Source organism: Lemur catta, chromosome 7 (assembly GCF_020740605.2).
Source record: "Lemur catta isolate mLemCat1 chromosome 7, mLemCat1.pri, whole genome shotgun sequence".
Lineage (NCBI taxonomy): Eukaryota > Metazoa > Chordata > Mammalia > Primates > Lemuridae > Lemur > Lemur catta.
Window position 1 is genome coordinate 14,123,311 of NC_059134.1, and position 15,797 is coordinate 14,139,107.

The following is a 15,797-nucleotide window of genomic DNA, read 5'->3' on the forward strand; positions in this document are numbered from 1 at the left end:
CAACTATTGTGAATAATGCTGCCGTGACCATTGATGTGTAAAAACCTGTTTGTGTCCTGCTTTCCATTCTTAGAGAAATAAATCCAGGAGTAGACTTGCTGGGTCATATGGTAATTCTATGTTTAGCTTTTTGAGGAACCACCAAACAGTTTCCATGGTGGTTTTATCACATTACATCCCCACCAGCAATGTGTAGGGTTTTATTTTCTCCACATCCTCTCCAATACTTCCTTTTCTCTTTTTTTTTTTTATAATAGACATCACAATGGGTGTTAAGTGGTACCTTGTTGTGGTTTTTATTTGTGTTTCCATAATGACTGGTAATGTTGAAAAACCACAGTTAGATGCCACAAAGTAGGTGGCAATGCCTTAACCACATGTGTGCCCTGTGCATCCGAGAGCCTCTTCCATCCTTATCAAAGGGCATACTAACCTTCCTTCTTTTCATCCAACACACTGAGAGAAACCTACCTCTTAATCTCCATCCTCCCCGTTTGCGTGGTGATAGGCCCCTGAATTTGTCTGGGCATGTGGTCACCCAGAGTGGATGGTGAGTTTCCCACACTGGCTTACATCTAGATGTGTCAGTGTAACTAAAGACCTTTTGAAATAATTATGCACGTTTTCTAACTCCACTTCCTCATTCCACTTCTATCTCCCACCCTATGGCTCCACCCCATAAGACTGTTCTCCCTAGGAGGACAGAAGATTTTCTTGTGACTAAATATACTCTCCCTTGATCCTAACGCTAAAGAAGCATTTGACACTGCTAATATTCCTACTTTCCCCAAACTGACATCCTTTGACCTCAGTGACATCATGCTGTCCCGATTGTCCCTGTATGTTTTGATTGCTCCTTGATACTCTGTTTGCCCATGTCCCTTCTTCTCCCAACTTTTAAGCACAGTGATATGCCCTCATTTTACATACTCTGCACTCTCTCCATGGGTAATTAACTGTGTCTGTGTTGAGGACTATCTTTGTTCAAGCTCAGATATTTCTCCAGAGTTTATTGGAGAGCTCCTGGTTGACCTATAGTGACTCAAATTGTGTTCATTACCATCTCCCTAAAACCCACCTCTGAGCCATTCACTCAGAAACCAGAAGGCCTCTTATACTTCTCTTTATCACTCATAATCCTCTTCCGTCTCCACCTCCAAGTCCTAACCCTCTTAACCCCAACTCTCACATAACTCCATGTCTCTCCACCTCTGCAGCTCCCACCCTGATGGCCTCATACCTAATTGGTTGCAGCATCTTCTAGGAGGCTCCCTTCCCTCTAGTCTTGCCCCATTGCAACTTATTTCCCATATTGTAGCTAGAGTGACATTTTCACATTTTCAGCTAACCCAAATTATAGTGCTTAACTACCAAAACTGCAAATGTGATCATGTCACTGTTTGGCCTACAACCCTTCAATGAATCTTCTTCCCTCAGCATAAAATCCTCAATAAGAACCATTCCAGGTGAGACCTCTGCCTGCCTCTCTACTTAGATCTCTTGTCTTTCTACCCATGTCCCTCCTCCCCTCATACAAACACACTCAATCTAGCCAGATTTGAGTTCAGAATCCTGAATTCCTACCATGCTGTTGTGCCTGTAGATTGTTGCATATGTAGTTTCCTCTATAACACTCATCTCTTCTCTTACCTAGTTAAATCTACTCACCTTTATCTCTTTAACATATTTTCCTTCCAGAAAACTTTTCTGAGCTGAAAAATCTTCCAAATGCTGCCATAGCAAACCCAACATGCTTTTTATTCCAGTATTTACCACATTAAATCTAATTGTCTATTTCACTATGTAAGAACTATGCCTGCCTTGTTGTGTATGCCTAGTACACAGTAGGGTCTGAATAAATAGTTCTGGAGTGGATGAAATATAAATGTAAGTGAGCACTTGGTCATACCTTCAGATTTATTATGTTGCTTTTGTATCATTAATTTTAATGATGTGGAGATGACATGTCTACACCATTTAGAGTTCACACAAAGCTTATAAAGACAGCTCATCAGGATCCAAAAATAATCTCAATGGACTTAAATAGTGGACATGAGCTGCAATAAAATTTCAAACACTTAAAAGGAACATTTAAGGAGAATTAACTGCAAACGAGGATTAGAGAGGTGTTGTGCAATAGATTATTTTGTGAGAGGAACATGTACAACCTCAACATGAACCAATGGTGTGGTATGTACAAAAAAAAAAAAACAAACACAAAGAAACTAACACAATAATTGAGTGAACCTATATAACTATAAAGTCCGGAATTCACTAGGTAATAGTCTACTCCCCAGTTTGCCAATCAGATTACTTCTGGAAGAGTCTGCCCTGGTAATACCTGTGAAGTTGACCATTATCAAACTGGGCATGCTCAGAAGATAGTGGTCAGATGATTAGTGCTCTAGAAACTGTGCTGTAGGGTGACCACAGGAAGGAACTAAGAACGTCAAGGTAAGATGAGCAGGTCCATGATACTCATCTCTTAGAAAGTGGCTCACCCACTGTTACTTGTATCCTAGCACTAAAAGGCAGAAGTTAGGGAGAAGCACATTTTTGTTCCACATAGATTCATTAGAATTGTATTCAGCTGCAAGTAAGAGAAACCTAGTTAAATGAAATGTTTTTATACACGGGAAAATAAGTGTAGAAATATGTATTCCAGAGCTAGTACAACTGCTGTGTCATCTTGAACCTGAGCTCCTTCTGTTAGATTGAGTCATACGAAATTGCCTGTACTCAGCTGTTTTCGATTTACCAAAACAGCAAGTCCATATGGTTTGATCCAAAAGCTTCCTTCTCTGCCATCCCTGATGTGTGTTCTTGGTCCTTCTGTCTTCACATTGGCTCCTGGACTTCCAGGAAAGATCCCAGGCTCCCAGTTAAGAAGGAAAAGTGATAAGAACCAAAAAGCCCAAGCCATCAGAGTACAATCCTTAGCCCCCCACCAGGCAGTCCTGAGCTTGCAGCCTAGGGGCCTGACTGCACTGTGGGGCCACACCCAGATGCTGGGGGGAGGTGTTACATGTGGCCCATTGCCACCATGACAAGTCCAGTTTGTAAGGAGACAGGATAGCATAGATACTGAGGAGGCAGCAAGCGTGCCTGCCGGAACAGGGACGTCTTCTCTCACAGAGTTTATCAACTAGGAAAAGAGTGTTGACCTCAGTTATTCTTAGCTATATCTGCACAATAGAATTGTCTGTTGTTCTTTCAAAACAGAGACGACTTTGTCCTACTCCAACCTATTCAAGGAGGATTTCTGAGTCAGACCTGGGCATCGCTTACGACAATGTCCAGAGGTGATCCTGACGGGCAGCCAGAGTGAGACCACAGCTCAGGAGTGAGTGTCTGGTCACTGGAACTCTCTGGAATTGTGCAGCAGGGATGAGTGAACATCACCCAGGTGGGGTTATTACCTTGTGAGAGAGATGGGGCATGTGAAATTCTCACAGCTCTGGAAGTCTGGAAAAATGCTTTTGGATTCGATGATTAAAATATTTTGTCCTCGGACAAGGCTTTAACAGTGTGAAAAAGTCAGGAAAAAAATAACGATAAGGCATTTAGAGCCTTCTATTAAGAAGCTGTCAAGGAAAAGGAAGGAGAAATATAAAACAATTAATTAATTCATATTTGTTTTAAGAATTAGCAAAATGGTTTATCTGACTGTGGATGTCCCTGCATCACCAACTGCATTAAGAGAAAAGCTGTCAATTAATCTTTTCCACGTCTGGGCCAAGTTTGCTCTTGACTGTTCCGGAGGAGAGTCAGCTGCCCCTGTGGCCTCCTTTGTGGAAGAAGGAGAAAGAGAGTAGATTTGGAGAAACAGATAAGAAACACTCAACTGCTTCATCTTCTCTAAGTAACCAAATCTGTCTGGCCACTGTCCTCTTTTCTTAGATTCGTCCTTCCTTGTTCCCATTGCTCCCTCCAGTGCCCGCCTCCCCAGATGGGGAATGTAGGTTCTTCCCCCTTGCCCCACCAATCCGATCAATTCTCCACTGCAGGGACTATTCTGCTCTTGGGTAAGTTTACCCTGAAATACTGAGCTATGTGAGTACTGCTACCTAGGTGCCTGTAACATATGGTTTATTACTGATTCTAGCTGGGAGGCATTACTAGTATGTGGGATAACAGATTTAGGATGAAAAAAAATTTTTGTCAGAAGATATGAGTCGAATCTCTAACAAGCTGACTTTAGAAAGGCCACATTCTGAGGTCAGGCTCTTGAGTACATGGGGAAAAGACACAGGCCTGGGATAGGGAAGGGTTGAATTATCAATATTAACAATACCTCACTGTAAGTCAGCGGAGCAATACGGGATCTCAGGCCTTCCTGCCTTCCACTCCCTCCTCCCTCTCTCTTCCTTCCATCCATGAACAAGGACTGTTCCATTTGTCCCCGAGACTGTGCTGAGTGTCCTGAGAACATAGAGATAAGTGAGGCAGTCCCTGCCCTCCCGGAGCCCACAGCCTGGTGAGGGGAGAAGACATGGAGACAGGTCCCACCTGACGTGCTGTGGATGTGAAGAACAAAAGTCAGACCAAAGGCAACAGAAGATGCGGAAAGGAAGTAGCCAGGGGCTTCAGAGGGGCGCTGAGCCTCGAATTTTGCCTTGAATTACAGAAAGCATTTTCGAGGCAGACCCGGGCAGGGTGCCGCCAGCCCAGGCATAAGCAGAAGGAACAGCGGGCTCTTGTGCTCTGAGCAGGGAGTGGCAGAAACACCCAAAGGGTCCGAGGATCAGGGAGTACAGAGACTGAGACACAGCAGCACCCTGAGGCCAGCCCCTGAGATTGTCACTCAGATTTGGGAGCAGGAGAGGCCAGATCCTGTAACATGATGGGCTACTCAGAATGCACAGGGAGAAGACGGCTTTAAGTTGAATATGAAGTAACCAGAATAAGTTTAGAGAAGAGCAATCAATGCCCTTTCTATGGAGGGTCACACAGAACATAGGAGGAAAATCTTGGAATATTTAATCTAGTGAAGAGGAGATTTGGGAGAGAAAGGGAGAGAATCATGGTTCTAACTATTTGAAAAACTGTCATGTTGCTGAAAAATTGGACCTGTGCCACAGGAGGTAGAATTGGCAGCAATCATAACACTACTGGACAATATTTATTGAGAGCTTACTATGTGCCAGGCAGTACCCAAACACTTTATCCGCATTAACTGATTTAATTCTTAAAACAGCTTTACAAGGTAAGTCCTATGAGCATCTCTATTTTGTTGAAGAGGAAACTTAATCACACAGAGGTGGACTCAATTGCCACAGCTCTCGAAGTAGGAAGTGGCAGAGGCAGGGTGTGGACCTAGACAATCTGGCCCTGCAAGAAGGGAGACACTCCTCCTTCTTCCACCTCTTCCCCTTCCTCTTCTTCCCATCTTCCAGTCAGAGGTCACAGACTGTCTGGAGAGATGTGAGCCCCCCCTTACTGGAGACAGAGGCTGGGGACATATGCAGCTGTGCTGTTGAGGTGTCAGAGCTCGAAGAGAGGGATTGAAATGAAGCATCTCGAAGGTTCCCCTGAGCCTGAGCTGATGTGAGTGGCGGGCTGTCTGACACAGCAGTGTGAACGCTGGGGAGCCAGGTGGGTGTGTGGGTTACCCAGTGACTGGACTTGGCACGCAGTTGTGTGGCAGCTCTGCTCCACACGTGCCTCTCGGATCTGCTGCCTCCACTGTAAGACAAACAAGTATCCACTTCCTGCACCCGCTGCGGGAGCCGCCCTGGCTGGGCTGCTAGAGCCAGCATCACTTCTGCCTAACGCACAAAGCAAAATTGCCATGGAGGTTGTGAGTGTGAGTCCTTATTGACCATGAGAAGGAGAGCAATGAAAGCAGCGCTGCTGGATTGCTGATTCTGGGGGAGGGAGAGGGAGGACAGGTAGAAGAGAAATATGCAATTCTCACACCTAAGGGTGGGAGCTTCTGCTAAGGCTCACCATCGCTGAGCACTCTGCAAGCCAGCTCAAACCCATTCCTTCTTGACCCTCAGTCAAATGTCACCTGAATTTCTCTTGTAGGAAGGCTTGAGGATGGATCAATTAAGAGTCATTATTGTTCCTTATTCCCCCTACCTGAAACACTATGACTGGTTAATCTTTTCCTTCCATTCCAAGGATGCCCTATAGATAAATAAATGAATGCATGTACGGGCACCTCATATTGTATATATGATATAGTATGTAGTGCTCATGTGCACACACACCACTTGCACCTTCTGACTCTGTTCATCTGGCTGTGACACTGTTTATATTCTTAGTTTCCTGTAGGCAGAGGCTGGTTCTGAGTATTTTCTTTTAGCATCACTACCTATCAATAACTATACTCAAAAAGACTATTTGCAGAATTGCCAAATGTTGAACTTGGAATGAAACATGAAAATCTTTTAGTCCAACTGCTTTATTTTAGAGTAAGAAAACTGAGGCCCCTTTAGAGGATGTGTTTTACCCAAGGTCATAGAATGTTTTCAGATGGTTTGAGAAGTATAGTTTTCAATCTGGTTGCAGATTAGGCCCTCTTGGCGAGCTCTTAAAATTAGCAGTGTAGGGCTCCATCCAAAGAGATTCTGATTTAATTGGTCTGTGATAGGGTCCAGAAATTGGTGTTTTTGTAAAGCTCCCGGGCAATTCTATGGTGTGGCAAGTTTGCAAACCGCTGGCTTAGAGAGCAGGAGTATTGCAAATAAATGCAGATTGCAGCTACCCCTGAGGGCCTTTCTGACAGGTGAGATCAGGTCATGAGACGTATAATTGCTCTAGGCGGCTGAACTTGGAAAAGTCCTGTGTCCATGAGGAAGGTAATTACCTGTTCTCGCACATGAGAAGAACTAAGAATAATTCCACCACCATGAGGGAAATGCAGAGGGCAGGAGACCTGCTAAAGCATCTGGGTGCGGCCATAGTACACAACGTGAGCGTAAGAGAAGCTTTGTTTTTTCTGGGCACAGATAGCTGAAAGCACAAGTCGATGGATTAAAGGAAGGTGGGTGTACAGAAGAACAACTGCACAACGTGATGCCCCAAACGCTGTGTGGTGCCAGAGGAGAGCAAATAAATTCCTGTGGCTAACAGTGCATTTGCATTACTTCACAAACCCTAAATCAGGGTGCGATATGAGTAGGTAGCAAATAAAAGGGGTTCCCCAAAGGGAGGTTATCTTAGATCTACCCTAAGATATAAATCCCTCATAGAGGTCGAATGAACAGCATTTACCTCATACAGAATAGCTATCTCAGGCAAATTCTTCCCTGGTCTTATCTAAAGTGTTCTTCCTTTATCTTCTCGGCCCTCTAGTTCTGTGCAGGAGGCAGGGCATAAAGGAAGTGGCTAGGCCAGACGGGTGGCAGTGGTGTTAAGAATCAACCAATAGCTCGAATGACACAAGACAGTGGTCACAAGGCCAATTAACGCACACCAGCTTTCCCCATCCTGCATATATCTGAAGGCACATCAGAGGTCCATGAGTTCCTTCCTGGCAAGGGGTAGTACAGAATCACAAAGGAGCACTTCTGATTTATTGTAACACAGAGCCAGGATGTGTGCATCCTCCCCTGGGGCTCCCTGGCTCAAAACAAGGATTGCAGGCTACTGACTTTCTTGTCCTCTCAGCATGATTTGCACAGAAGACCGGAGGCTGTGCTATGGAGTCGTTACTCTTGCTTCTGGTCCTCCTGTTGGTGCTTTAAGTTTATTACAAAGGATGACAAACCAAGACAATCTGGGAGATTGCACTAGATCTTTGGTCTTATCCTACAGTTTGTAGTCGCTGTTGTAATCCCAGCACCTAAAACAATGCATGGAATGTAGGAAGCACTCAACAAACACATGCTGGTCATTGGATCAATGGAAAAATAAACAACTAGATAGATTTTGTATTGGGGTCAGAGTTTGGTGACAATTCCAAATGAGCAAAGGAAGCACCCAGAGAGTGAATTTGAATGAGCAAGTAAAGCCTAAACAGCGGCCTTTTGATCAGTCTTTATTACCACGAAGGGCAATACTCTTACAGAAGCTAAAAAAAAAAAAAAAAAAAAAAATTAAATTTAGTAACCTAAGATGTCTGTAGTAACAGAGCTGAAGAATGTGTTTTCCAATATTTGATTTCTTAGCTTGATAGTCTCTCTTGAAATACTCTCTTCTCAGCACTGAAAATGGGAATCTTTGTTGGTTTGTTTTGCAGTTTGCAAATGACTTACAGAGTTCTTCCGGCGGGGTTTCTGTTTTCCTCTCGCAAATAAACAAAAGGCCATTTCTCTAATATGACTTAAGTAGGAGAGATCCTGTGATCTCCTGTCATGATTTTGAAAGGAGGAAGAAAGGAGAAGAGAAAAGGAGGGGCAAGTAGAAAGAGGAAGAAGAAAAACAGAAAGAAGCAGAGTCTGGAAGCTGAGAAAAAAAGCGGGGAAGAGGCAAAGATAAATTGGGTATGGGAAATTAGAGTGTCAGGGACATGAAACAGCAGAAGACTCTGTAATCAATAGGACCCCGCAGGTGCTCCCTGGAGAGGCTACGCTCACCAGGGTCTGTTGGGACCCTCCCCTATTCCACCATGTCACTGTGTCGCCGGGCTCCTTGTGAACTGGGAAGACAGACTCCCCTCCTCCTCCTGGGCAAGCCTGCATGTGCGGAACAGCCCCTGTGAGCTTGACCTAGATCTGTCAACTGATCAATTACTTTTCCCATAGAGGAGAAGGGAAAAGGAAAGGAAGAAACAAAAAGGGAAAGAGAAAAAGAAAGTGGAGAACAGAGAAGAGGGAGAGAGAAGCAGAATGAGGGAGGGAGAGAAGGAGGGAGAGAGAATGAGAGGAAAAGTGGGTGCAGCCTTGTATCTCTTTATATTTAATCAGTGATAGCAAGAACAGACTTAATTCAGGAGAGTGCGTGCATACGTACATACATACGTGAAAGGAAATATAAAGCTGTCAGAGGTTACTGACCACAATCATGGGCAAGGCAGAGGCTGGAGCTCTCTTTTCCCACCTTGCCAGTCCAGATTAAAGCCATTTTTTCCTGAAACATCTACCTCCGGCTCCCACCCTTCCCAAGGCTCCCTCTCTACCACTCACTTCCAGCATTGCTCTCCCAGGCAGGAGCCTCCTTTTACAAATGGGTGGGAGCACACTCCCTGCTCCCTGCAAGTGCCTTCCAGAGCCCCTCTGCCCATCTCAGGGCCCCTCCGCAGCAGAATGAAGCATCCTCCACCAGGGCAGAGGAGACACAGGGAGGACCGCTGGGGTAGCCCCCTCCAACCCTATCCAACCTGTATGCCGTCGACTTCCTTATGTTTGCAGGCTTCATTTTTTATGTTTAATTTGTTTTATTGAATTTCAAATGACTATAGGCATAAAGTAAACATGTAAAAAGACAATAGAGCAGAAAGGAAGTCAACTGCATAAATACAACCAGTCTCAGCATGGAGTTCCACTTAGCACCACATGTTTGGAGTGTTACAAGCATTAATGAGTCCTTACAACACCCAGGGGAGTCACTCCCCGGCCTGGCAGGCAGGTGGGGAGACAGGCGCACAGAGGGAAAGATTTTTCCCTACAGAAAACACAGGGAAATTTGAGCTCACATGTACGTGTTCTCCACTGAGCCGTGCTCAGGCCCCTAGAATTAGCTTGAAACCTGAAGGCCACGCACATCAGGTGTCTTAAGTGTCTGTAGGACCTCTGTTGAGGCTGGATAGAAAGCAACGTGTTTTATTTTATTTTATTTTGCATCTTTAGCACACTAGTTGGTGGGCAGAAGCAGGCGTGAGCGCCAAACCAAAACACTTGGAAAAGAGCCAAATCCCAGACCTGTTCATTCCATCCAAAGTGTGCTTCCCCCGTGAGTGGACAGTGACAGCAACGCAAGTCTCTCCACCATGTGTTTCTTGCACATGCCACAATCACGTGGCCTACCCACATGATTCAGAAATTCTGCCACTTCTTGGGGTATTGAGAGGGCTCACTTCATCCAAAAGGATTAACTGTGGCCAGCACTGCCAGGCTCACGTGCAAGCAGAGTAGGAACCCAGGGAGTTGACAGGAGGCAATCTAGGCTGGAGCACCTCAAGCAGGGAACCAAGACAGACACTTAAAGACACTGTTTGGGACCCTTAATTGATAGCTGTGCTATGGGAGAAGCTTACTGAGAAAGAACAGAAGTCAGGGGCTACACATCTCAGATGGCGAGATGTAGGTTCTTAGGCTTCTACATGGCTTTAAAGGAACTCAAAAAGGAAGAGTCAGTACCAGGACCAGGTTTGCTGCAATTCTAAGAAAGGCCTTCATGCGGCAAGGTCAGAGCTGGGACTCTCCAGCCCCTGCAGCGAATGCTCAGAGGACCGTCACTGTTGAGTTGGCAGCTCCGTGCGTGGCAAGCACGTTCCCCTTTGTGAAGTCCCTCTGCCCCTGCTTTCACTACACGCTTCCAGGTGCCTACGGTGCCTGCATCAGGCCCAGGCCTGTTACCCAGACTGATTTTTCTACTTTGCCAGTAAACGTCGTTGTGGTCTCGTCCGCCTCCCTCACATCTCAGCAGCGCTGCCCAGCTCAGGCTGCTGCTGGCACCGCATGTTTACCGGGGCTTGGCAGGAACTTGGCCGGTCTGCCCAGCTGAACGGTGCCCACGTCCCGGGCGCTGAGCACAGAGGAGTGTGAACTTAGCTCAATCTCCTTCTCCTTTTCCTTCTGCTTTGCCACGTCCGTGTCTCAAGCAAGCAGATATGTTGATGTGGGATGTGAGGAGATGAGAAAAAATTAGAAAGGTAAGAGAGGAACCTAGCCAAGCTCATCGGAAGGTGTTAAAAGGAACAATAATCCTTCGAAGGTGAAATGGTCGAGTTTCTAGAAAGAGAAAAGCTGCAGCAAAACCAGCCGTTCCTCTCAGAGCCTCTCAGTGGCAGAAGGTGGGCGGTGGGGGTGCTGAAAAGGGCAGCGCCTAATCCCGTCCCTGGCACCTACTCCCGGGAAGGGAAAGAGGAGCCTCTAGTTAATCAACCCCGGTGTATCTGAGGGCCAGAGCTCCTGGGAGCTAATCCCCCTCCCTCCAGCATCACTAATCAGTGCTGATTCCCTCGGAAACTGCACCCTCTCTAAGCTGGATCACGGCTGCTGGTTGGCTTGGGGGGAGGAATAGGTCAGGGAGGGGTCCACAACCTGCCACTAGCACCAGACACCTTTTCAAGAGGCAGGAAATACAGGAAGTAGCAGCTCTAGGAAGAGCCAGCTTAAAACAAAAACAGAGGAGAAGAAAAAATTGCCTTGGAATGTGCACTGCATTCTAACTAGTCCCACCGGGTCAATGCAATAGGGGTGGATTATTGCAGGCAAGACCTGGGCTGCCTCAGTAATTCTGCAAGTTTGATAAGAGATAGCTGGCAGACTCCAGCTGTCCTCCCCGGAAGAGAAAACAGACATCACCTTTGCTGTGTTCGACTGGCATGAGGTATGAGGGTCTTTGGGGGTCATTCTGCTTTAAAATTGGGCAGCCTCATTCTATCATGACACACTGAAGCCTATTCAGGGCTGAGTGGAGGTGGGTAGTACAAATAAGGCCATCACTCTTCTTAGAAAATTCAGGATTTGGTAGAATGTGAGGGGGGCTGAGATATTCTCATCACCACCACCCCTACCCCAAGATAAAAATAAGACCACAAAATCAGATTTCACCCTGAAGAAATTTGCACTACCACTTTCTACTCATCTATTCAGGGATGATTCAAAGTATGAGCAAATATTATGCTTCCCTGCATTTATTCTGATGAAAAAAAAAACTCACGTATGCTAATTTATATGTAAATTCAGAATGGCCCTGGGGGTCCTGGCAGGCAGCCAGTGAGGCTGTTGATGGTGGAAGTTTGGTCATTGTCTCCAGTTCGATGTTATAGATGGAAAAGACACAAATCTCAGGACAGATGGAAATTATTGAGGGCTTAGGACCCTCCCTCTCTCTCCCCTGCCCCTCGCTCCACCCCTTGCCTAGTTAGTTTTCATTTCTGTTGTCAGCACGGTAGAAGCTGTTGCCCTGAAGGTGCCTGGGCCTGAACTCAGTTTCCCCACGGCCAGTGTGGTAGGGCTCTGTTCTCAGTGCACCAGTCCCCGTACACCAGAACAAGCAGGGTGCACAAGCACACACAGGCACACACACATGCACGCACACACGCTGATGCTGCTTCATGTTACATAAGAGGAGTCAATCAAGGATGCCTCCAAGTTGACTCCCTTCACTCTTAACACCCACCAGTGCCCCAGGGGAGAGGAGAGGAATCCCGGGGCCGTGCCTCCTGGGAATGGGTGCTGCCGGTGACCTCATGGATATCCCTGCAAGATCCACCCCCCTGGATTTCCCTGTCATCCAACACGGACCCCTCCCACCCATCCTTGCCTTCCTCCCTGAGCCCCAGCCAAGGGTGCACACAGTTTATTCCTTCCAGCCTGGCCCCTCTGTCCACCTTATGTGCATCTGCACCACAGTCGTTGCAACCTATGCCACAGGGACAGCAGCAGTCCCCATCACCTAATCTCAGAGAGGGGTCAGCAGGACCTGAGCTCGCGACTCCGTGAAGACCACGAGAACTCCGTACTGCAGAGGGAGAAGAGGGGGAGGTGGGTGGGACTCCCCATCCTTCTTCACTCTCTCAGATCGAACTTTTCCTCTGGGAATACAACAGCAGAGGGCTGAGCCTCACATCCCTTGGGAGGGCTCCTCCTGGCGAGCCCTGCTGGACCACCCAGGGAAAGTTTCTCAGCCTGTCTCAATCCTAGGAGTTCAGGCATCTTTAATATGAAAGACGCAAACTAGATGCCCCGAAAGACAGGGTGGTGGGAACGAGCAGGCTAGCGGATAACTCTGCTGCCGGAGCAAACGTGAGAGCCAGGACAGGGCGTGGGGTTGCACAGTGCAGCAAACGACGGAGGTGGAGGCAGGTTCTGAACGCACAGGGAACATCAAAGCGCACTGAACTGCAGCCCCAGGGCTGGGGCTCAGCTGATAAATAAAAAATTAGCATTCCACTCCCCTCTTCTTGCCTCCCTCCCTTCAAGCAAGAAAAGCTTTTTGGAATTTCAGAGCCTCATCTCCCCTACCCTTTATCCACAACCCCCAGCCCACCCCTGCCACAAACACGCCCCCAAACACATTCAAAACTAACACAGTGGCCCACCACTGCTGCAAATCGATTCGTCCCTTGGAGCTGGATAGCTGACCAGAACCTTACAGGAGCCACCTGACTGTTTCCAGCCTGCATTTCCCCCGTTTGCTCCTTTTAGAGCGTTGCAAGTTCACCGGCCGATATTTAAAGTTTCCTCTTGTAATTTCTTCCCAGTCGCATAAGCAACACATTAACAACCCCGCTGCCCTCCGAAGCCGTAATTTCCCCGGCTCACATGTGTGCTCTGTGGTGTGTATGTGTAAGAATGTGCATGAAGCCGGGGAGCCCAGCACGTAACCACAGACCTAAAAGGAACACCAACACGTTTTACTTATGCATATACATCCCCACATTCCGGCAGCAGCCAGAATCAAATCAATATTCTCACAGCCTGGCCGGAAGAATGAATCCCAGCCATTCTGTCTGAACGCTGTCTCCTCCACCTGCGAGCCGCGCAGCAGAGCCGGCTCAGGAGGCTGCGAATCACATAAAGCACCGTGCACGGTTCCTGGTCACCGCAGGCGAAGCAACAGCAGCTCTTACCTTGGAAGAGACACAGAGCAGCCAGCCCCGTGAAGACTGCCCAGGAGACAGAATTGTGCATTTTTGCTTGGAGGGTTTTCATGATTTTTTTTTCTTCTTTTTCTTCTTTTTTGTCAGATTCGGTTTTTGTCTTTCTTTCTTTCTTTCCCGGTAGATTGTGTGGCTCTCAAGCTCACGCAAGGAGATTTAAATCCACTGTTTTGCTGAAGGACACGAGAAAGCCGAGGGTGTGAGAGAGTATGACTTCTCCGTAATTATCTCCACTCATACTCTGGCACTGAGACACATTGTACAATCTGGCCCTGGACAGCCCTCCTACAAGCTGCAATCATTGGTTCTAATCCAAGGATTGACAGAGCTGCAACACACGCGCGCAAGCACACACACACACACACACACACACACACACACTCTCAGGAATCATTTACTGGGCAAATCAGGCTAGCTGATTAAAGAGACAGGAGCCTGGAGAGAGAGAATGATAAATGCCACTTTGCCCCTTCTATATTACTTTCATTTTTTAAACTGACAGTCTCTGAGCCCCAAGCACCAGAAAATCCCTTTCCCCCTGGCGTTCCTTGGCCTCCTGAACTCAGATTCCCTTTGCACTGGAAAAATCCCACAGCCGGCCATGGCTTACGGGAAATTTTAAAGGGACTTTTTCATGCTCAGTGAAACTTGCAAAGATGAGTCAAATTTCATTTGCTGGTACCTATTTTCCTCTCCGATGGCAATATCATTCAATGACAGGTTTTTTTCTGTCTCTCTCATCAACCTTTCCGCTTAGTTGCCTTGAAAATAGTAAATAACTTTCTATTGTCTTCTCCTGTCACTCCTATTTCAGAATATCTACATTACTCCTATTTTTCATTCATTTTTTAAAAGTTGATTTCCTAAAGTCATCTGTGTGTATATGATACCATGAAAAAGGATAAAGTATTTGGGATTTGAGAAGAAAGTCTGCAGTCTGAATATGCAGAACCTTCTCTAAAAGAGAACAAGATATGAATTCATTCCACATGCCTTAGTCAATCTGGATTCACTAAAAAGCATAATATAGATGTCTGTGGTTTGAACTACAGCAAGACAGATTTAAGTTAGCCATGCTGAGGGACTGTCTGCGTGTCAACTTCGTGTGCAGTTATAAGATGTCCTCAGATGTTGTGGACATTCAGCTCCTTGGTGATAGGTAAGAATAAAAACCAGGTAGAAATAATCGAATGGATACAATGACTTCTTAAGGAACCTAATTCTAAGGCCTGGGAAGTGGGTTCTAATTTTTGGCTCCCTCTTCTGAGAAGCAAGTTATAGAATGTGAATAAAAATTCTAGAAAACGTAGCCCCTCACAGATCCTTCCCTAGCTGATTCTGCCACAGTCTGTCACATTCAGTCTGTCACATTCATACCCCTACTATCCCTTAACACGTATTTAAAAAATATTGTTCTAGAATTAATTCCATGGCTAATTTTTATACTTTCTTGTAAGTCCCCCAAATTTTAATGTATATGCTCTCAAACTGCATGGAACAAACATACTCATCGTCTGTGTATATTTATGGGCACAGAGGTGAAATGAAGACAGCACTGCCGCCTAAAAGGTGCAGTTCACCTTGTGCAGTATGGGAATGGGGACAGTCCCCCCTGGAGCTGTGGGGCACGGTGCCCCGGAGAGGAAGGGGCCCCGGACACCCAGATCCTAGTCTCAGCTGCTCACAAACCGAGGGGCCACGGGTAAGTCGTTTTCCCTCTGTGAACTTTAGCCTCTTGTCTGTAAAATTGCAGAACTGGAATAATTTCTATGGCCCCTTTCAATGTTAAAGGTGTTTTATGTTAACTGGTGGACTTTTTCTGCCATTAAGTTCTAATTCATATGTCTATCAAAATGTCCTTGATATTGTGAGCTCCCAATAGACAAGAATTTTATCTACAGACGAGCCCTTTTGTGCAGCGCTCAGCATAGTGACACGTGTAATTAAATGCTTTAGAACAACTGTGACGGCAGGTGATAACGGTGCATTACAGAAGGAAGGGTAGCTTCCTTCCCTGCATTTCACTTCTCTCCAGAATGACCATAAAGACCATGGGTCATTGACAAGTCTTAGGTCT

At 46.3% G+C, this 15,797-nt stretch overlaps 1 protein-coding gene and 1 non-coding gene across 5 annotated transcripts in view; both read right to left on the minus strand.

The window, feature by feature from the left end:
• The window catches only part of NTM (neurotrimin), an 883,941-nt gene extending 869,844 nt beyond the window's left edge, over positions 1 to 14,097 (minus strand). For 2 of the 4 annotated variants that reach the window (XM_045555655.1, XM_045555654.1), the window contains exon 1: positions 13,691 to 13,963. In XM_045555655.1, the coding sequence (XP_045411611.1) occupies positions 13,691 to 13,772 (82 nt within the window). In that variant the 5' untranslated portion in view covers positions 13,773 to 13,963. Of the gene's footprint in view, positions 1 to 13,690 lie in introns of all 4 variants that reach the window. The other 2 variants (XM_045555656.1, XM_045555658.1) reach the window with 2 other exon arrangements.
• Positions 329 to 455, minus strand: LOC123643151. The gene has a single exon (XR_006736707.1). It is a non-coding gene; the product is annotated as a U6atac minor spliceosomal RNA (small nuclear RNA).
• Positions 14,098 to 15,797: the final 1,700 nt, after the last annotated feature.